Source organism: Pseudophryne corroboree, chromosome 8, assembly GCF_028390025.1.
Source record: "Pseudophryne corroboree isolate aPseCor3 chromosome 8, aPseCor3.hap2, whole genome shotgun sequence".
Taxonomy (NCBI): Eukaryota; Metazoa; Chordata; class Amphibia; order Anura; family Myobatrachidae; genus Pseudophryne; species Pseudophryne corroboree.
In genome coordinates this window covers 58590577-58612376 of record NC_086451.1, presented here as the reverse complement: position 1 = coordinate 58612376, position 21800 = coordinate 58590577, and the positions used below count along the sequence as shown (strand labels likewise).

The 21800-nt window shown below is 47.0% G+C and overlaps 1 protein-coding gene across 8 annotated transcripts in view; it reads left to right on the top strand.

Moving 5' to 3' along the window:
• The window catches only part of SPTAN1 (spectrin alpha, non-erythrocytic 1), a 103927-nt gene that overhangs the window by 23579 nt on the left and 58548 nt on the right, over positions 1 to 21800 (top strand). For all 8 annotated transcript variants that reach the window (XM_063936459.1, XM_063936455.1, XM_063936461.1 and 5 more), the window contains 2 exons: positions 6120 to 6359; positions 7557 to 7682. In XM_063936459.1, coding sequence (XP_063792529.1) covers positions 6123 to 6359; positions 7557 to 7682 — 363 coding nt within the window. In that variant the 5' untranslated portion in view covers positions 6120 to 6122. Of the gene's footprint in view, positions 1 to 6119; positions 6360 to 7556; positions 7683 to 21800 lie in introns of those variants that run through there.

Below are 21800 nucleotides of genomic sequence, written 5' to 3'. Positions count from 1 at the left end.
GAGGAGGGGCATAGAGGGAGGAGCCAGTGCACACCAGATAGTACCTAATCTTTCTTTTAGAGTGCCCAGTCTCCTGCGGAGCCCGTCTATTCCCCATGGTCCTTACGGAGTTCCCAGCATCCACTACGGACTACGAGAAATAGAATTACGGTGAGTAAATTCTTATTTTTAGATGCTAGATGAGGTAGCGGCCATTTTGGGAGGGACATTTTCAAAAGTTTGAAAGGGACAGCAAACCCTTGGTGGCAACAGAGGTGGCCGTTTCCCTGACAACGAGCAGACTACCTGACAATGGGCCTAATTCAGACCTGATCGTCGCAGCAAATATGTTAGCAGATGGGCAAAACCATGTGCACTGCAGGTGGGGCAGGTATAACCTGTGCAGAGCGTTAGATTTGGGTGGGGTGTGTTCAAACTGAAATCTTAATTGCAGTGTAAAAACAAAGCAGCCAGTATTTACCCTGCACAGAAACAATACAACCCACCCAAATCTAACGCTCTCTGCACATGTTATATCTGCCCCCACTGCAGTGCACATGGTTTTGCCCATCTGCTAACAAATTTGCTGCTACAATCAGTCTTCTTGGGATGACAATGGTCAAATGAGGCAGATGCCATTTTCTTGTAGCACATGTGAGTTGTTTCTAATACATGGGCTTCAGAGAGTGTACAGGTTACTGGCTACTTGATGCTTTCCCTAGCAATGTTCTCCCATTCCATTGCAATTGGAATGTGATGGGGGAGACTCCCCAGTGGATGGGCATTAGCTGCGTCTTTCATATCCTGGCTGATATTTTATAACCATAGTTAACAGGACATTGGACAGCGGTGTATATACATTGCAGGACAGCGGTGTACAGCAGGGCCGCCATCAGGGGCCCAGCCTCTGCCTATTTGGTCAGTCCCGGGCCCCGCAATTTCTGATGGCAGCCCTGGTGTACAGTATATACATTGCACAGTAGCTCACACTCCATGGTATGGTAACACTTTTACTATTTCTTTTGTCTCTCTGTGGTCCTGTTTGATGTAGTGTGATGAGGTTTGATAGTAATACTGACATGGAATAGTGGAGATATGTATGGGCGGATGAACTGTTAATACATCTGCTGGTTTAAAGCAGGATATTGTGTTGCTATTTGGGAAATACGTTGCAGTCCATTGCACAAGAGGCTCAGACTGTCTGAGCATCTTCAGAGATCTGCAATTAAGCTGTTAAGATTCAGGCTGCAGAAGTCTGCAGTAGTTACTGGTAAACTGGGGCTTGCAGAGGTTTTTGGCAGCAGACGGGCACTATGACGTCATCTGATATGCCGCAGGAAATATCAGTCTATTAGAGCTGCCCTGTAGCACTCGCTGAACAATGAACAGGCCTGCTGACAGTCCCAACCTTTTGTCCCATTAATACCCTCATGGAGACCAGAGCTTTCAGTGAAATAGATCCCAGTGCTCCACAAACAGAATGTCCCTCTGTTTCCTGAATCTTCCTTCTGTAGATAGGTCAGTTCTGCACTGCAGTATTGCAGCTGTAACCCTCAGCAGACCAACATCATTCTCCTGCATTAATTAGAGCGAAATGGCAGTATGTCGCTACGTTGCGCCCTACTTCACAGAGAATAGTTAGTCCTTTCCATCAGTGACTGTCTCATTGGAGCTTTCATTTTATATACTGTGTTTTTTTTGTTTTTTTGTTTGTTTTTTTTATAGCTGATCAGTATGAATTCTGAGTGTTGGAGGGACGCACAGCAATTTGAAGGAAATGCAAGAAACATACAAACTCCACACATGACAATCTGGTTGTAATTAAACCCATAACCACAGTACTGAGCTGCCCACATTCAATTTAAGTAACCCTTGGCCCTCCAGCTGACAGACATTGCAGTCCCACAGATGCTGGGGACCACACATAGGGATACAGGTCTTCATATGTTGTCTGTATCTGACGGGAGAAAATTAAAATCTAAATCTCTGTATAAAAGCGGTTTATAGAGTTCCTGAGAAGGATGACTTTGGGGACTGCAGAAGTGATTGATATTGTGCTATGTGCATGTAAAACAAACTCTCAGTGCAGAGTGTAATGTTTATGCTTGGAATGCTTAGCGCACATCCTTCCTCCACATTCCTGGCTCGCTGAGATGATGTGCACCATCAGGAAACGGTTCCCCAGGAGAATGAGGCCCAGTTTCAGCGCTTGTGCATCTTATAGGGTGGGGTCTGAGAACGGTACAGCCAAAATAAACACTTTGCATTAATGTGTGGGTTCCGCTGATTAACCCTTACTGTAAGCCTGCAGCTGGGAACAGTCTCATGTACTAAACTATCGCAGTTTATACCCTAGTCTGCACCCAAACCGTGACCTCCAGCTCGGCTCTTCAATCAGGCTTCGGTTTTTAAAATCCCAAAAGAGAGCTGTTCCCAACTAGAAATGACTGATGTGACGCCAGTAGCATCTGGCTGTGTAGGAAAATACAGCGCCATGTTATTATTGCCTCTCATGATAGAGGATGGGCGGTATATACTGTAGATTTTGAATTTGCATTGAACTAAAAGTCCCAGCATTGTCTCATAACCAGAGGCTGTTGGCTGGACATGATTTGGAGGCTCTCGGACTGCATTAGACAATTACACTTGTTCCGGTTCCCCTTTGTGTGATCCTGGTCAGTATGGCCCAAAGTTCTTCTGTGCATGTTAGAGACTGTACATCTCTCTCTCTCTTGCTATAACTATGGGCAATGATCCTAAGCTCCGAGCTCCCTGCCACACAGGTTCATGCCACTTTGCATTTGTAGGCACGGTTGCACAGTGTTATGGGAAGCTTAGTGTTTAATAAATGATGACCGCATTCTAAACTAGAATCAAGTGGAATTCTAGTATCGCAAACACCAAATAACATAGGGGGTCATTCTGAGTTGTTCGCTCGTTGCAGATTTTCGCAACGGAGCGATTAAGGCAAAAATGCGCTAAGTATTTTAGCACAAAACTTAGTAGATTTACTCACGTCCGAACGAAGGATTTTCATCGTTGAAGTGATCGGAGTGTGACAAGAAGTGGGTGTTTCTGGGCGGAAACTGGCCGTTTCCTGGGAGTGTGCGGAAAAACGCAGGCGTGCCAGGATAAAACGCGGGAGTGTCTGGAGAAATGGGGGAGTGGCTGGCCGAACGCAGGGCATGTTTGTGACGTCAAACCAGGAACGAAACGGGCTGAGCTGATCGCAGTGTAGGAGTAAGTTTTGAGCTACTCAGAAACTGCTAAGAATTATTCATTCGCAATTCTGCTAATCTTTCGTTCGCTATTCTGCTAAGCTAAGATACACTCCCAGAGGGCGGCGGCCCAGTGTGTGCAATGCTGCTAAAAGCAGCTAGCGAGCGAACAACTCGGAATGAGGGCCATAGACATTTTTTTTTAATTGGCACTGCAGTCTACACTAATCTAGAACGAAATCTTTGAGTCCTGATTCCTCCCCCTACCTCCACTTAATGTTACGTCCCATCTATAGATCCCACTCCAATAGATTATACCGTATAGTTGGAATGTTAATTTGCGTGGCTGTATCTGGGTTCTAGGCACACTTCCACCACAAATTTCTATAGCAACATGGAGCTAAAACATTAGTGTGATCTGATTTGTACAATCTGTTTTTGATTCCACTCCGATCCGGTTGCACAGAGTTCTGCAACTTCTGTCATTATTGCTGAAACAGTGCCCTGTCAAATGTCCGTTTTTTCAGCAAGTAGCAATTACTCACCTGGCTCTTCTCCAGCAGTCATTCTGGCTGTGCGGGTGACGTCAGCAGCTCTGTACAGGAGAAACACTCAGTCCCGCAAGACTATGTCTTAAGATGACAGCATGGAACATTTGCATAATGCATAACATAAGATGCTTTTTTTAATGGGCAGAGTTGCTGCTAGCGTCCTTTCCAAAGCTACGACTCCTACCTCTACATCCAGAAGATTTAGCTTCAAAATGCTTTGCTAATGGTCTTGTGTTTTTGTTATCCTGCTGGTAGTCCAGGTGATCAGCCCCAGGCCTACAGTGTATTACAAATTTACAATAGACTACAGTGATACACCCAGATATTGCATTAATATTTACATTATTGTATCTGTTTTGTATATGTAAAGTTCTCGCTCTTTTATATTTAATCTGGGGAACCATTATGTAACAGGTAGCATCTATCCTTGTGTATCAATGCCTATTTCCCTATAGATTGTAAGCTTGCGAGCAGGGCCTTCCTACCTCTGTCTGTCTGTCTTTGCCCAGTTTTGTTCTATGGAATAAACAGAACAGGACACCTGTCCTTGACTGTTATTCTTCCGGCGCTGATAACAATTAGTAATTAATTAAAGTGCATCAATAGCAGCTGAGTAAGACAACTAGCTAGGTTGCCAATTAATTGAAAAGCAAGGAAAAAATGTATACTCTGCGCTATATATACACTGTATCAGATTAATCTGATAGTGTATATATAGCGCAGAGTATACATTTTTTCCAGTTTTGTACTATAACTGTTGTTCTAATTGTAAAGCGCAACGGAATATGCTGCGCTATATAAGAAACTGCTAATAAATAAATAAATAATAAAATTTAACTGCCGGACTCCTAAATGCAACATGACGTTTGTCCATTCCTTAATTCATGTTCTGCAACTCCTATGCTGGAAAAAAATGTCCAGAATTACAAATAGAATGCATTGTAGAACAACCCACAGATAAGCTAGATGCTAGAATATGGGGGGTGCACACTGAGATCCCCCAGACCTTCATTACATAGACTCTTGGCTGCAGTTATTCCACTTGTCAGCTGCTGTCTGGTTCTTTCCCCTAATGTGCTATCTGCCAGGGAATGTTGCTGGTAACATGCCAGACGTTCCAGAACGGAGAACCAGGAAATGTACCTCTGCAGCGTGCTGTCTGAGAGCACAGTGAGGGGGGGGGGGAGGGGAGCTTGCTAGTATAGGTGCGGCATTAGTGGAATGTGCTTCTCGCCATCTGTCCTGCCTGGCTGTAGATTCCACAACAGTAGGATTGATCTTTTGCAGTTGTCTCTGCAACTTTGTTGGGTAAGAAAGAACCCAAAAATAGCACACACCTTTTTATATTCCTTGATGCACGCAAAGGGTGCATTTTAATGCTGTATATGCAAAGTAAATCTGATTTGCTGTAGCTTGAAGCCTAACCAAGCATTGTACTTGTAACTGCATTATACCACTGCATTTATTTTTAGGAGATAACATTCTTGAGTATAATTTGACTTTTCTAAGGCTCGTTCCACCATTTGCTTCTGTCCTCCTTATGTGTGTTTGTTCCCCATGTCCAATCCTTGTCTGTTACAGCCAGGAATTCTGGGTTTCCCATGCACACTGCATTCTTTATACCTAGGGCCTCTTCCAAACAACCCAACTGTGGGATAGAAGCAGCTGGAACTTCTAGTCATGGTCTATGTGACTCCACAGACATGTCCAAAGTGTGGCAGCGCGGATTGGCTTTTTCTGTAATGTGGCAAATTGGTTGGATGTATTTGGAGTCTTGCTGTAAATAAATCTGGAGATACACAATATAAAATATTGTAGTTAGAATATATCACTAGTATTGTTACACAGTGCATTCTATTGTTGGGAGCTGGCTGTAAGCATGAAAACAAAGGTTTTTTTTGTGGATCTTGTTGCACATTCTGTAATAATTATTTTGGGTTATTTCAGATTTCTTTCAATCATTTGCAAAACTGATACAAAAACAGCAATTTGATATTTGTGTGGCACTAAAGGTCTGCATGGACTAATGAACTTAAATGCAAGCTGGTTTTAAATAGCATCTCGCTTCCTAGTGGAGGCAGCCATTTTGTAGTAAGCTACTTCCCATTGCTTCATAATGAAAAATCGTGGCAATTGTCTCCTAGATAACCCATACCCTGCCATAATACGGAGAGATGTCTGAAGTCCTAATTCCCCAGTGACTATAACCTTACCAAAAATCCCTCATACTTACCATTTTTCTGATACGGTTGTGTGCGCAGACTTTCCACTTGGTATTTGATGGCTGCAAAACCATTTTTACCCGTTCCCTAATATATCCGACGCTATTGCATCATCCTAATTGGGTATGTTCTGTTGCCCCTTGTTTCAGAAAATGGATTCAAGCGGAGTCAAAGTGCTGGAGACAGCGGACGATATCCAGGAGCGTCGCCAGCAGGTTCTAGACCGCTACCTGCGATTCAAGGAGCTCTCCACCATCCGCCGCCAGAAGCTGGAGGATTCCTACCGCTTCCAGTTCTTCCAACGTGATGCTGACGAACTTGAAAAATGGATCCAGGAGAAGCTCCAGATCGCATCAGATGAGAACTATAAAGACCCAACCAACCTTCAGGTAAGTTGAGCCCACTTGTATTCGTATAACTGGGCTTGATCATCCTGTGTTTCCTGGTGTTGTGGAACTATTAAGTTGCAGCAGGGCATTTGTAGTTCCAGAACTGCAAGAGAGGCTGACATTGCTGTACTGAAATGTGAGAGGTTCCTTTGAGATCAGAAGCAATAGGACTAAAAAAAAAATACGCATTCTAATTACATAAATTGCAAAAAGCTAATTTTATTTTGCACATGTATTTCTGCAATCAGATTTACAATTCCACATATAAACCATAGAATGTTTGCCACGGTGACTGGGGTATAGCTCATAGAGGGATGTGGAGTAAATGCTGGATTTTAATGTTAGATCTGTAGGCTTGCAAGGGGTTATGCTGGGTACACACATACACACCGTCAGGCAGAATAACCTATATTTGCTGTTTGGCACAACGATTGTGTTCTAAACGGCTAAAAACACTTATGCAACTGTCGGATAAGTTTAATGTAGTTTAATATTTAAAGTGCAGACCTCATGGTGCCATAGAAGAATGTACACACTGAAATATTTCTTGCTCCGTGCAGAGCCGGCCTTAGGCATAGGCAAACTAGGCAAATGCCTAGGGCATTTGGCATGCTTAGGGGCACCAGCAGCTTCTGATGATTAAAATGATATGCGGCATGCCTATATTCTGTGTGTGACTGCTGCTGTATCTGCATATGAAATGCTACGTTGCAGTGTATTCCTGGAAATCACTGTAATGTAGCATTTCATATGCAGATACAGCCGCACACAGAATATAAGCATGCTGCATATCATTTTAATCAGCAGAAGCTGCTTGTGCATCCTAGCCACATAGTAATGCAAATAAGATGCATTTTCATAAACAAAAGGCGCCCGACGTTCGCAGAGCTGCCAGCTGACTCATGCCAGGCATCTCCTGCAGAACTAGCGGCAGTGCTAGGGGGCACCAGCCAAAATCTTGCCTAGGGCATCATATTGGTTAGGGCCGGCTCTGGCTCCGTGAGTACAATGTCAGAGGGTCAAGCAGGGTACACACGACTTGGCTGATCAAGAGCGTTTAACCTAATCAGCCGAGTGATCAATAATACGTGTACCCAGCTTTCGTGCTAGCTTTCGAACACCATAGCGGGGGAGAGGATAGCATTTAGAGTGTGGTCTCAGCTTTTCGGATTAATGCTACTTTTTATATGCTTGCAGGGGAAGCTGCAGAAACACCAGGCCTTTGAGGCAGAAGTACAAGCCAATTCGGGAGCGATCGTAAAACTGGACGAGACTGGAAACCTGATGATTTCAGAGTCTCACTTTTCATCAGAGACCATCAGAGTAAGTATCTGAACTAGAATGTTATAGTTAGTAAACCTATAAATCGTCCTCTCTAGGTAAACTAGCGCTCCCAGCAAGCCCTATAGATCGTAAGCTTGCGAGCTGACCTCACATTACCTCTTTGTTTACCAAAGCCGCCGTCTCCTGCCATGTGTACCCCCAACATTTTAAATGCCAATGCTTTACTCGAAAAACATGCTTTTTAGTAAATAGCATCCCCCCGTCTTGTGATATACCAGTGTTTGTTCCCATATGTGAGGCACCGTACAGCAGGCATTCCTGACTTCAGTCCACAAGGCACACGAACAGTGCAGGTTTTTACGGATATCCAGGCTTCAGCACAGATGGTTAGATCAAAATAACTGAGATACTAATTAAACACCTGTGTTCAAGCATGAATATCACTAAATCCTGAACTGTTAGTTTGCCTTGAGGACCGAGGTTGGGAGTGCCTGCTGTAGAGAATGCTGATCTAAATAAATAAATGTTAAGATATGTCACATTTACTATGCTGTAGAGCTGAAAAGTCCTAATTTGTCTTAACAAAGGATTACCCTGAAGCAGGGGGAGATGTATCAAAGCTTGGAGAGAGAGATAAAGTGCTCACCAATCCACTTTAACTGCAATTTTACAGGTTGTGTTTGAAAAATAACAGGAACTGATTGGGTGGTACTTTAGCTCTCTCCACGTTATCACACTCCACGCTTTGATAAAAGTTGAGAAGTTGCCCATGGTAACCAATCAGCTGCTCTGTAAACTTTTATAGGGTATCAGGACTCTAGGTCGACACCCATTGGTCGACGGTGAATAGGTCGACATGACTTTTTCACTTTTTGGGGGGGACTTTTTCATACTTTTACTATCCATGTGGACTACGATTGGAATGGTAACCTGTGCCGACCGCAGCGGTAGCGGAGCAAGGGGACGCGGTGCACTAATTGGGGTTCCCGGTCACTTGACTGAGAAAACGACACCAAAAAAACATAAAAGACTCATGTCGACCTATGTTCATGCCGACCTTGTTCGTGTCAACCTATTTCTAGTGTCGACCTACCCACTGTTGACCAATGGGTGTCGACCTAATTGCGGTCGACCCTGAGTCCCATGCCCCTTTTATAGTATGCAAATGATAAATGTTACATCAATGCTGACTGATTGCCATGTGCAACTTCTCCACTGGCTCACTTCTCCACTTTTATCACTCCTTAGTACATATCATCTAATATTTAATGTGTGATTTTCTAAGGTGCTGTAGTGGTTAAATTCACTGCTGATCATACCTCAATGACTGCAGTTCCCTTCTGTTGCATTAGGAACCCTCGCATGGAGCACTAAGTTAGTGAATGGCGATATAATCATTGTATACATAAGATCTGTGTTTGGATCTACATATATTAGCATAGATTCTATTGGGCAGTACCGAGACTCTGTTCTGGATTTGGTTGTATACTAAAAGCTAAACATCCTGTGAAATCCATAAGACTTGGTGACGAGTCCCGTCCAAGGAGTTGATCCGTATAATTCTAGTATGCAGACCAGTGATATTACCTCCACAAGGTAATAATAGTGGGGCCGTTTTCTGCTTCATCTTAGGGCCCAGTCCTCCTTTCTATTCATCCCTGTAATGGGGAAGTCCTTTCAGCAATGACAGCGTACACGTGTTCTCCACTGTAATCCTGGTGCGATTAGATGAGCAGAATAGTGACCTTTCACAGAGCACAATGCAGCTCATTCAGCTGTTTACCATCCCCTTAGACAACACATTGGGAATGATATGCACGAGGTCAGCTGGCCACATTACGGTGTAGAAACGAATTTCTCTAAGAGACCAACTTTAGTTTTGGAAAACAAACTTACTGTAAGGTCAATTAAACAGTTTTCATCCTTTTCCCTCTTATAACTGGTATAACATCACCCCTCCCCCAATTTATGTAAGAGTCCATCTCATCTGACCAAGGAGTTTACAGATGCCCATCTCTTTACCATTTTTAGCCAAGGGACGGGCATGATTGGGCATGGGGAGGATTGGCTACCTGGAAGAGGCAGATACAGACTCCCATTGTAGAATTCTGGGTGTAATATGCAGGTCACCCTGGTATTGGGCACTCCTCGTATCGTAATTACTAGCACAAGTTGAGAAGTCCGGTAATATACAACATATTTCTCTAACGTCCTAGTGGATGCTGGGGACTCCGTCAGGACCATGGGGAATAGCGGCTCCGCAGGAGACAGGGCACAAAAGCAAGCTTTTAGGATCACATGGTGTGTACTGGCTCCTCCCCCTATGACCCTCCTCCAAGCCTCAGTTAGGTTTTTGTGCCCGGCCGAGAAGGGTGCAATCTAGGTGGCTCTCTTAAAGAGTTACTTAGAAAAAGTTTTTAGGTTCTTTATTTTCAGTGAGTCCTGCTGGCAACAGGCTCACTGCATCGAGGGACTTAGGGGAGAGATTTTCAACTCACCTGCGTGCAGGATGGATTGGATTCTTAGGCTACTGGACATAGCTCCAGAGGGAGTCGGAACACAGGGCTCGCCCTGGGGTTCGTCCCGGAGCCGCGCCGCCGACCCCCCTTGCAGACGCTGAAGATGAAGAGGTCCGGAACCAGGCGGCAGAAGACTCTCAGTCTTCATCAGGTAGCGCACAGCACTGCAGCTGTGCGCCATTGTTGTCAGCACACTTCACACAGCGGTCACGGAGGGTGCAGGGCGCTGGGGGGCCCTGGGCAGCAATGTATAATACCTGTATGGCGAAAAATACATCACATATAGCCCTTGAGGCTATATGGATGTATTTAACCCCTGCCAGATATCTAAAACTCCAGAGAAGAAGCCCGCCGAAAAGGGGGCGGGGCCTATTCTCCTCAGCACACAGCGCCATTTTCCCTCACAGAAAGGCTGGTGGGAAGGCTCCCATGCTCTCCCCTGCACTGCACTACAGAAACAGGGTTAAAACAGAGAGGGGGGGCACTGATTTGGCGATATGTATATATATTAAAATGCTATAAGGGAGGAACACTTATATAAAGGTTGTCCCTGGATAATTATAGCGTTTTGGTGTGTGCTGGCAAACTCTCCCTCTGTCTCCCCAAAGGGCTAGTGGGTCCTGTCCTCTATCAGAGCATTCCCTATGTGTGTGCTGTATGTCGGTACGTGTGTGTCGACATGTATGAGGAAAATATTGGTGAGGAGGCGGAGCAAATTGCCTGTAATGGTGATGTCACTCTCTAGGGAGTCGACACCGGAATGGATGGCTTATTTATGGAAATTACGTGACAATGTCAACACGCTGCAAGCCGGTTGACGACATGAGAGGGCCGGCGAACAAATTAGTATCTGTCCAGGCGTCTCAAACACCGTCAGGGGCTGTAAAATGCCCATTTACCTCAGTCGGTCGACACAGACCCAGACACGGACACTGATTTCAGTGTCGACGGTGAAGAAACAAACGTATTTTCTTTTAGGGCCACACGTTAAGGGCAATGAAGGAGGTGTTACATATTTCTGATACTCCAAGTACCACAAAAAAAAGTATTATGTGTGAGGTGAAAAAACTACCTGTAGTTTTTCCTGAATCAGATAAATTAAATGAAGTGTGTGATGATGCGTGGGTTTCCCCCGATAGAAAATTATTGGCGGTATACCCTTTCCCGCCAGAAGTTAAGGCGCGGTGGGAAACACCCCTCAGGGTGGATAAGGCGCTCACACGCTTATCAGAACAAGTGGCGGTACCATCTACGGATAGGGCCGTACTTAGGGAGCCAGCTGATAGGAGGCTGAAAAATATCCTAAAAAGTATACACACACATGCTGGTGTTATACTGCGACCAGCGATCGCCTCAGCCTGGATGTGCAGAGCTGAGGTGGCTTGGTCGGATTCCCTGACTAAAAATATTGATACCTTTGACAGGGACAGTATTTTATTGACTATAGAGCATTTAAAGGATGCATTTCTATATATGCGAGATGCGCAGAGGGATATTTGCACTCTGGCATCAAGAGTAAATGCGATGTCCATATCTGCAAGAAGATGTTTATGGACACGACAGTGGTCAGGTGATGCAGATTCCAAACGGCACAAAGATGTATTGCCGTATAAAGGGGAGGAGTTATTTGGGGTCGGTCCATGGGACCTGGTGGCCAGGGCAACTGCTGGAAAATCCACCGTTTTTTACCCTAAGTCACATCTCTGCAGAAAAAGACACCGTCTTTTCAGCCTCAGTCCTTTCGTCCCTATAAGAGTCATATCTGCCCAGGGATAGAGGAAAGGGAAGAAGACTGCAGCAGGCAGCCCATTCCCAGGAACAGAAGCCCTCCACCGCTTCTACCAAGTTCTCAGCATGACGCTGGGACCGTACAGGACCCCTGGATCCTACAAGTAGTATCCAAGGGGTACAGATTGGAATGTCGAGAGGTTTCCCCCCTCGCAGGTTCCTGTAGTCTGCTGTACCAATGTCTCCCTCCGACAGGGAGGCAGTATTGAAAACAATTCACAAGCTGTATTCCCAGCAGGTGATAATAAATTTACCCCTCCGACAACAAGGAAAGGGGTATTACTCCACACTATATGGTGGTACTGAAGGCTAGGTGAGACCTATTCTAAATCTGAAAAATTTGAACACTTACAAGGGTTCAAATCCAGATGGAGTCACTCAGAGCAGTGATAGCAAAGAACAAGGGGACTATATGGTGTCCCGGGACATCAGGGATGCTTACCTCCATGTCCCAAAATTTGCCTTTTCTCACCAAGGGTACCTCAGGTTCGTGGTACAGAACTGTCACTATCAGTTTCAAGACGATGCCGTTGGATTGTCCAAGGCACCCCGGGTCCTTACCAAGGTAATGACCGAAAGGAGGATTCGTCTTCAAAGAAAATGGACGACCTCCTGATAAGAACAAGGTCCAGAGAACAGTTGGAGGTCGGAGTAGCACTATCTCAAGTAGTTCTACGACAGCACGGGTGGATTCTAAATATTCCAAAACCGCAGTTGTTCCGACGACACGTCTGCTGGTCCTAGGGATGATTCTGGACACAGTCCAGGAAAAGGTGTTTCTCCCAGAGGAGAAAGCCAGGGAGTTATCCGAGCTAATCGGGATCCTCCTAAAACCAGGAAAAGTGTCAGTGCATCATTGCACAAGAGTCCTGGTAAAAATGGTGGCTTATTACGAAGCGCTTCCATTCGGCAGATTTCACGCAAGAACTCTTCAGTGGGATCTGCTGGACAAATGGTCCGGATCGCATCTTCAGATGCATCAGCGGATAACCCTATATCCAAGGACAAGGGTGTCTCTCCTGTGGTGATTACAGAGTGCTCATCTTCTAGAGGGCCGCAGATTCGGCATTCAGGATTGGATGCTCGTGACCACGGAGGCCAGCCTGAGAGGCTGGGGAGCAGTCACACAAGGAGTGTGATCAAGTCTGGAGAATTCTCTCCACATAAATATACTGGAGCTAAGAGCAAATTTATAATGCTCTAAGCTTAGCAAGACCTCTGCTTCAAGGTCAGCCGGTATTGATCCAGTGGGATAACATCACGGCAGTCGCCCACGTAAACAGAAAGGGCGGCATAAGAAGCAGGAGGGCAGTGGCAAAACTGCAAGGATTTTTCGCTAGGCGGAAAATCATGTGATAGCACTGTCAGCAGTGTTCATTCCGGGAGTGGACGACTGGGAAGCAGACTTCCTCAGCAGGCACGACCTCCACCCGGGAGAGTGGGAACTTCATCGGGAAGTTTTCCGCATGATTGTGAACCGTTGGGAAAGACCAAAGGTGGACATGATGGCGTCCCGCCCGAACAAAAAAATGGGACAGGTATTGCGCCAGGTCACGAGACCTTCAGGCGATAGCTGTGGACGTCCTGGTAACACCGTGGGTGTAACAGTCGGTGTATGTGTTCCCTTCTCTGCTTCTCATAACCAAGGTATTGAGAATTATAAGACATAGAGGAGTAAGAACTATACTCGTGGCTCCGGATTGGCCAAGAGGGACTTGGTAACCGGAACTTCAAGAGATGCTCACAGAGGACTAATGGCCTCGGGAGCTAAGAAGGGATTTGCTTTCAGCAAGTACCATGTCTGTTCCAAGAGGAACCGTGGCATCGGCCTTTAAGAAAGGACCTGCTCCAGCAGGGACCTTGTCTGTTCCAAGACTTACCGCGACTGCGTTTGACGGCATGGCGGTTTGAACGCCGGATCCTACGGGAAAAGGCATTCCGGAAGAGGTCATACCTACCCTGGTCAAAGCCAGGAAGGAGGTGACCGCACAACGTTATCACCACATGTGGTAAAAATATGTTGCGTGGGTGAGGCCAGGAGGGCCCCACGAAAAAATTTCAACTAGGTCGATTTCTGCACTTCCTGCAAACAGGAGTGTCTATGAGCCTCAAATTGGGGTCCATTAAGGTTCAAGTTTCGGCCCTATAGATTTTCTTCCAGAAAGAATTGGCTTCAGTTCCTGAAGTCCAGACGTTTGTCAAGGGAGTATTGCATATACAGCCCTTGTGTGCCTCCAGTGGCACCGTGGGATCTCAACGTAGTGTTGGGATTCCTCAAATCATATTGGTTTGAACCACTCAAATCTGTGGATTTGAAATATCTCACATGGAAAGTGACCATGCTGTTGGCCCTGGCCTCGGCCAGGCGATTGTCAAAATTGGCGGCTTTGTCTTACAAAAGCCCATATTTGATTTTCCATTCGGACAGGGCAGAACTGCGGACTCGTCCCCAGTTTCTTCCTAAGGTGGTGTCAGCGTTTCACCTGAAACAACCTATTGTGGTGCCTGCGGCTACTAGGGACTTGGAGGACTCCAAGTTGCTAGACGTTGTCAGGGCCCTGAAAATATATATATATATAATTCCAGGACGGCTGGAGTCAGAAAGTCTGACTTGCTGTTTATATTGTAGGCACCCAAAAAAGCTGGGTGCTCCTGCTTCTAAGCAGACTATTGCTCGTTGGATTTGTAGTACAATTCAGCTTGCACATTCTGTGGCAGGCCTGCCACAGCCAAAATCTGTAAATGCCCATTCCACAAGGAAGGTGGGCTCATCTTGGGCGGCTGCCCGAGGGGTCTCGGCTTTACAACTTTGCCGAGCAGCTACTTGGTCAGGGGCAAACACGTTTGCTAAATTCTACAAATTTGATACCCTGGCTGAGGAGGACCTGGAGTTCTCTCATTCGGTGCTGCAGAGTCATCCGCACTCTCCCGCCCGTTTGGGAGCTTGGGTATAATCCCCATGGTCCTGACGGAGTCCCCAGCATCCACTAGGACGTTAGAGAAAATAAGATTTTACTTACCGATAAATCTATTTCTCATAGTCCGTAGTGGATGCTGGGCGCCCATCCCAAGTGCGGATTGTCTGCATTACTTGTACATAGTTATTGTTACAAAAAAATCGGGTTATTATTGTTGAGCCATCTTTTTTAGAGGCTACTTCATTGTTATCATACTGTTAACTGGGTTCAAATCACAAGTTGTACGGTGTGATTGGTGTGGCTGGTATGAGTCTTACCCGGGATTCAAGATCCTTCCTTATTGTGTACGCTCGTCCGGGCACAGTACCTAACTGAGGCTTGGAGGAGGGTCATAGGGGGAGGAGCCAGTGCACACCATGTGATCCTAAAAGCTTGCTTTTGTGCCCTGTCTCCTGCGGAGCCGCTATTCCCCATGGTCCTGACGGAGTCCCCAGCATCCACTACGGACTATGAGAAATAGATTTATCGGTAAGTAAAATCTTATTTTAACATTCCTATTTACAGCCTACCACCCTTTAAAGCTGCTACATAATCCTGTTTCTAGACGTTCATAGACTTGGGGCGGTATTTGTAAGTTCCACTAATTTGCGGTGAACACCCGCCTCTTGCTGCAGCTCAGACCACTGCAATGGCTGCATGCAGGTGCCTTCTCATTTTACTCTCCACTGATCAACACGCGTCAGTAAGCTGCACATTTGTGGAAAGCCCTGTGTTACTGACATGCCAAATGCTGACTCCATAATTATTGCGGTCACCTTTGTAAGAAATGTAATATGTTTATCTTCATTGACCTCTGCAGCACAACGGTCAGCACTTGTTTGTAATATGTCTGTCTGTGATTTAGTCCTTCACACCTTATCGGACGGCACAGCGGCCCAAAGTGACCTGTGTCCAAGTGGGGGCTCACATTCGCGTAGGTGAAGGTGTCCGGCTATGCAGTGATGACTTCTCTCTTCCTGTTTGCATGTTCTCTCCAGAGTGCACTTACCTGGCTCTTATATTTACTCCTCTTAAATCTTTCCTGGTGTGAACAACATTAGACATTGGAGTAAGCGCTAGTCACAAATCCATATTATGGCCGATTTTAAAGCATTCAAAGTTACAGTTCTCCAGTGGTGTTCTCTATTTCATGTGTACGTTCTTCCCTTCCCTTCAGTCTGCAGTTATCACAATCTGGTGCTGCAATGTGTAAGCGCTGTGATAGTTTCTTACTATCATGGGCACAACACTGGTCAGGCAAGTGGTATAGGAGAGGCTTGCAGTGCTAGACTGCAGGGAGACTGCAGGGAAACGTATTGTTCCTCCACACAGAACTGAAAATAAAATTAGTTTTGGGAGCATTTATTTGTGCTTCTCTGTGGCGATGTTTCAATGGCAGGGTATGGGAATTAGCTGATTCTCTAGACAAGGGGAATCAGCTATTCCTGGGGCAAGTGGTGACTACTTACACTTTTTTCTTTTTCTCTGACGTCCTAGTGGATGCTGGGACTCCGTAAGGACCATGGGGAATAGCGGCTCCGCAGGAGACAGGGCACAAAATAAAAGCTTAAGGATCAGGTGGTGTGCACTGGCTCCTCCCCCTATGACCCTCCTCCAAGCCTCAGTTAGATTTTTGTGCCCGGCCGAGAAGGGTGCAATCTAGGTGGCTCTCCTGAGCTGCTTAGAATAAAAGTTTAGTTTAGGATTTTTTATTTTCAGTGAGTCCTGCTGGCAACAGGCCCACTGCATCGTGGGACTAAGGGGAGAAGAAACGGACTCACCTGAGTGCAGAGTGGATCGGGTTTCTTAGGCTACTGGACATTAGCTCCAGAGGGACGATCACAGGTTCAGCCTGGATGGGTCACCGGAGCCGCGCCGCCGTCCCCCTTACAGAGCCAGAAGAGACGAAGAGGTCCGGTGAAATCGGCGGCAGAAGACGATCCTGTCTTCAGACTAAGGTAGCGCACAGCACCGCAGCTGTGCGCCATTGCTCTCAGCACACTTCACACTCCGGTCACTGAGGGTGCAGGGCGCTGGGGGGGGAGCGCCCTGAGACGCAATATTACAGTATATACCTTAGGTGGCTAAAAAGAATACATCACATATAGCTCCTGGGCTATATGGATGTATTTTACCCCTGCCATTTTACACAGAAAAAGCGGGAGATAAGGACGTCGTGAAGGGGCGGAGCCTATCTCCTCAGCACACAAGCGCCATTTTCCCTCACAGCTCCGCTGGAAGGACGGCTCCCTGACTCTCCCCTGCAGTCCTGCTTCAGAATCAGGGTAAAAAAGAGAAGGGGGGGCACGTTTGGCAGCAAATAAATATATTAACAGCAGCTATAAGGGAGTAACACTTATATAAGGTTATCCCTGTATATATATATATAGCGCTGGGTGTGTGCTGGCAGACTCTCCCTCTGTCTCTCCAAAGGGCTAAGTGGGGTCCTGTCCTCTATCAGAGCATTCCCGGTGTGTGTGCTGTGTGTCGGTACGCGTGTGTCGACATGTAGGAGGAGGAAAATGATGTGGAGGCGGAGCAGTTGCCTGTGTTGGTGATGTCACCCCCTAGGGAGTCGACACCTGACTGGATGATTGTATTTAAACAATTAAGTGATAATGTCAGCAATTTGCAAAAAACTGTTGACGACATGAGACAGCCGGCAAATCAATTAGTGCCTGTCCAGGCGTCTCAGACACCGTCAGGGGCGCTAAAACGCCCGTTACCTCAGTGGGTCGACACAGACCCTGACACAGATACTGAGTCTAGTGTCGACGGAGACGAGACAAACGTAATGTCCAGTAGGGCCACACGTTACATGATCACGGCAATGAAAGAGGCATTGAACCTTTCTGACACTACAAGTACCACAAAGAAGGGTATTATGTGGGGTGAGAAAAAACTACCAATATTTTTTCCTGAGTCAGAAGGAAATAAATGAGGTGTGTGAAAAAGCGTGGGTTTCCCCCGATAAAAAACAGCTAATTTCTAAAAAATTATTAGCATTATATCCTTTCCCGCCAGAGGTTAGGGCGCGTTGGGAAACACCCCCTAGGGTAGATAAGGCGCTCACACGTTTATCTAAACAAGTAGCGTTACCGTCTCCTGATACGGCCACCCTCAAAGAACCAGCTGATAGAAGGCTGGAAAATATCCTAAAAAGTATATACACACATACTGGTGTTATACTGCGACCAGCAATCGCCTCAGCCTGGATGTGCAGTGCTGGAGTCGCATGGTCGGATTCCCTGACTGAGAATATTGATACCCTGGATAGGGACAATATTTTGTTAACTATAGAACATTTAAAGGATGCATTACTATATAGGCGTGATGCACAGAGGGATATTTGCACCCTGGCATCAAGAGTAAGTGCTATGTCCATCTCTGCCAGAAGAGCGTTATGGACGCGACAGTGGTCAGGGGATGCGGATTCCAAACGGCACATGGAAGTATTGCCGTATAAAGGGGAGGAGTTATTTGGGGCTGGTCTATCGGACCTGGTGGCCACGGCAACGGCTGGAAAATCCACCTTTTTACCCCAGGTCACTCCACATCAGCAGAAAAAGACACCGTCTTTTCAAACTCAGTCCTTTCGTTCCCATAAGTACAAGCGAGCAAAAGGCCACTCCTTTCTGCCCCGGGGCAGAGGAAGAGGAAAAAGACTGCACCATGCAGCCGCTTCCCAGGAGCAGAAGCCCTCCCCTGCTTCTGCCAAGTCTTCAGCATGACGCTGGGGCTTTACAAGCAGACTCAGATATGGTGGGGGCCCGTCTCAAGAATTTCAACGCGCAGTGGGCTCACTTGCAAGTGGATCCCTGGATTCTACAGGTAGTATCGCAGGGGTACAAACTGGAATTCGAGGCGTTTCCCCCTCGTCGGTTCCTGAAGTCTGCTTTACCAAAGTCTCCCTCTGACAGGGAGGCAATTTTGGAAGCCATTCACAAGCTGTATTCCCAGCAGGTGATAATCAAGGTACCCCTCCTGCAACAAGGAAAGGGGTATTATTCCACGCTGTTTGTGGTGCCGAAGCCGGACGGCTCGGTGAGACCAATTTTTTAAATCTGAAATCCTTGAACACTTACATAAAAAGGTTCAAATTCAAGATGGAGTCACTCAGAGCAGTGATAGCGAACCTGGAAGAAGGGGACTATATGGTGTCTCTGGACATCAAAGATGCTTATCTCCACGTCCCAATATACCCTTCTCACCAAGGGTACCTCAGGTTTGTAGTACAAAACTGTCATTATCAGTTTCAGACGCTGCCGTTTGGATTGTCCACGGCACCTCGGGTCTTTAGCTAGGTAATGGCCGAAATGATGATTCTTCTACAAAGAAAAGGCATTTTAATTATCCCTTACTTGGACGATCTCCTGATAAGGGCAAGATCCAGGGAACAGTTAGAAGTCGGAGTAGCACTATCTCAGGTAGTGTTACGTCAGCACGGGTGGATTCTAAATATTCCAAAATCGCAGCTGATTCCAACGACACGTCTACTGTTCCTAGGAATGATTCTGGACACAGTCCAGAAGAAGGTGTTTCTCCCGGAGGAGAAGGCCAGGGAGTTATCCGAGCTAGTCAGAAACCTCCTAAAACCAGGCCAGGTCTCAGTGCATCAGTGCACGAGGGTCCTGGGAAAAATGGTGGCTTCTTACGAAGCGATTCCATTCGGAAGATTCCATGCAAGAACATTTCAGTGGGATCTACTGGACAAATGGTCCGGATCGCATCTGCAGATGCATCAGCGGATAACCCTGTCACCAAGGACAAGGGTGTCTCTCCTGTGGTGGCTGCAGAGTGCTCCTCTACTAGAGGGCCGCAGATTTGGCATTCAGGATTGGATCCTGGTAACCACGGATGCCAGCCTGAGAGGCTGGGGAGCAGTCACACAGGGAAGGAATTTCCAGGGCCTGTGGTCAAGCATGGAAACATCTCTTCATATAAACATTCTGGAACTAAGGGCCATTTACAATGCCCTAAGTCAAGCAAAACCTCTGCTTCAGGGTCAGGCGGTGTTGATCCAATCGGACAACATCACGTCAGTCGCCCACGTAAACAGACAGGGCGGCACGAGAAGCAGGAGGGCAATGGCAGAAGCTGCAAGGATTCTTCGCTGGGCGGAAAATCATGTGATAGCACTGTCAGCAGTTTTCATTCCGGGAGTGGACAACTGGGAAGCAGACTTCCTCAGCAGACACGACCTTCACCCGGGAGAGTGGGGACTTCACCCAGAAGTCTTCCACCTGATTGTAAACCGTTGGGAAAAACCAAAGGTGGACATGATGGCGTCACGTCTAAACAAAAAACTGGACAGATATTGCGCCAGGTCAAGGGACCCTCAGGCAATAGCAGTGGACGCTCTGGTAACGCCGTGGGTGTACCAGTCAGTGTATGTGTTCCCTCCTCTGCCTCTCATACCAAAAGTACTGAGAATCATAAGAAGGAGAGGAGTAAGAACTATACTCGTGGTCCCGGATTGGCCAAGAAGGACTTGGTACCCGGAACTTCAAGAGATGCTCACGGACGAACCGTGGCCTCTACCTCTAAGAAAGGACCTGCTACTGCAGGGGCCTTGTCTGTTCCAAGACTTACCGCGGCTGCGTTTGACGGCATGGCGGTTGAACGCCGGATCCTGAGGGAAAAAGGCATTCCAGAAGAAGTCATTCCTACTCTGGTCAAAGCCAGGAAGGACGTAACCGCAAAACATTATCACCGCATTTGGCGTAAATATGTTGCGTGGTGTGAGGCCAAGAGGGCCCCTACAGAGGAATTTCAACTGGGTCGTTTCCTTCATTTCCTGCAAACAGGACTGTCTATGGGCCTAAAATTAGGGTCCATTAAGGTTCAAATTTCGGCCCTGTCTATTTTCTTCCAGAAAGAACTGGCTTCAGTACCTGAAGTTCAGACATTTGTAAAAGGGGTGCTGCACATACAGCCTCCTTTTGTGCCTCCAGTGGCACCTTGGGATCTCAACGTGGTGTTGAGTTTTCTAAAGTCACATTGGTTTGAACCACTTTCCACTGTGGACTTGAAATATCTCACATGGAAGGTGTCGATGCTGTTAGCCTTGGCTTCAGCCAGGCGTGTGTCAGAATTGGCGGCTTTATCATATAAAAGCCCTTACTTAATTTCTTTATCATCCACTAGGGGTCACTGGAGTACTCTTGGGATATGGACGGGCTTCCGCAGGAAACAGCACTGAATATTTAAATTAGTAACACTCCACCCCTCCATATCCCTGAGCACTTACTCAGTGTTTTTTCTGTGCTGAACGTGGTAGCAGCTTAATACCTGAAGTCACGGTTTTGTTGAAGAAACTTTTATTTTTATTTTTATTTTTTCTACTATTTGTACGCATCCCTTTCCCCCTTCCAAAAGGCAGGGTCAGGGATAGTGCAGCTGCTGATAGCAGCACGGGCGTGTCGGGCCTCTCTGAAAGAGCTCCCTCACAGCCCTCACATCCTCCTGCACTGGCTGGCCGGCGCTTACTGAAAAGCCCCGTCGGAGCCTCCGCACGTCTGCGGGAGTAAGGTATGTGAAACGGGGCGGTCAGCTCCCGCTGCCGCCCCGACGTGTGGGGACATAGTGCTTGGTGACGGCAGAGGGATTGTTACGCGGCTCTCCCCTCTCAGCCTCCGGCAGGTACCGCGGCTCTCCCCGCTCAGGCGCCCGCACGTTCGACCGCGGTTCTCCCCGCTCAGGCGCCCGCACGGTCGGCCACAGACCTCCGTGCAGGCACCGCGGCTCTCCCCGTTCAGGCGCCCGCACGGTCGGCCACAGACCTCCGTGCGGGCACCGCGGCTCTCCCCGCTCAGGCGCCCGCACGTTCGGCCACATTGTTACAGGCCGCCGCCCGCCGCAGCGCTACCTTGATTAGCTGACGCCGCTATTAT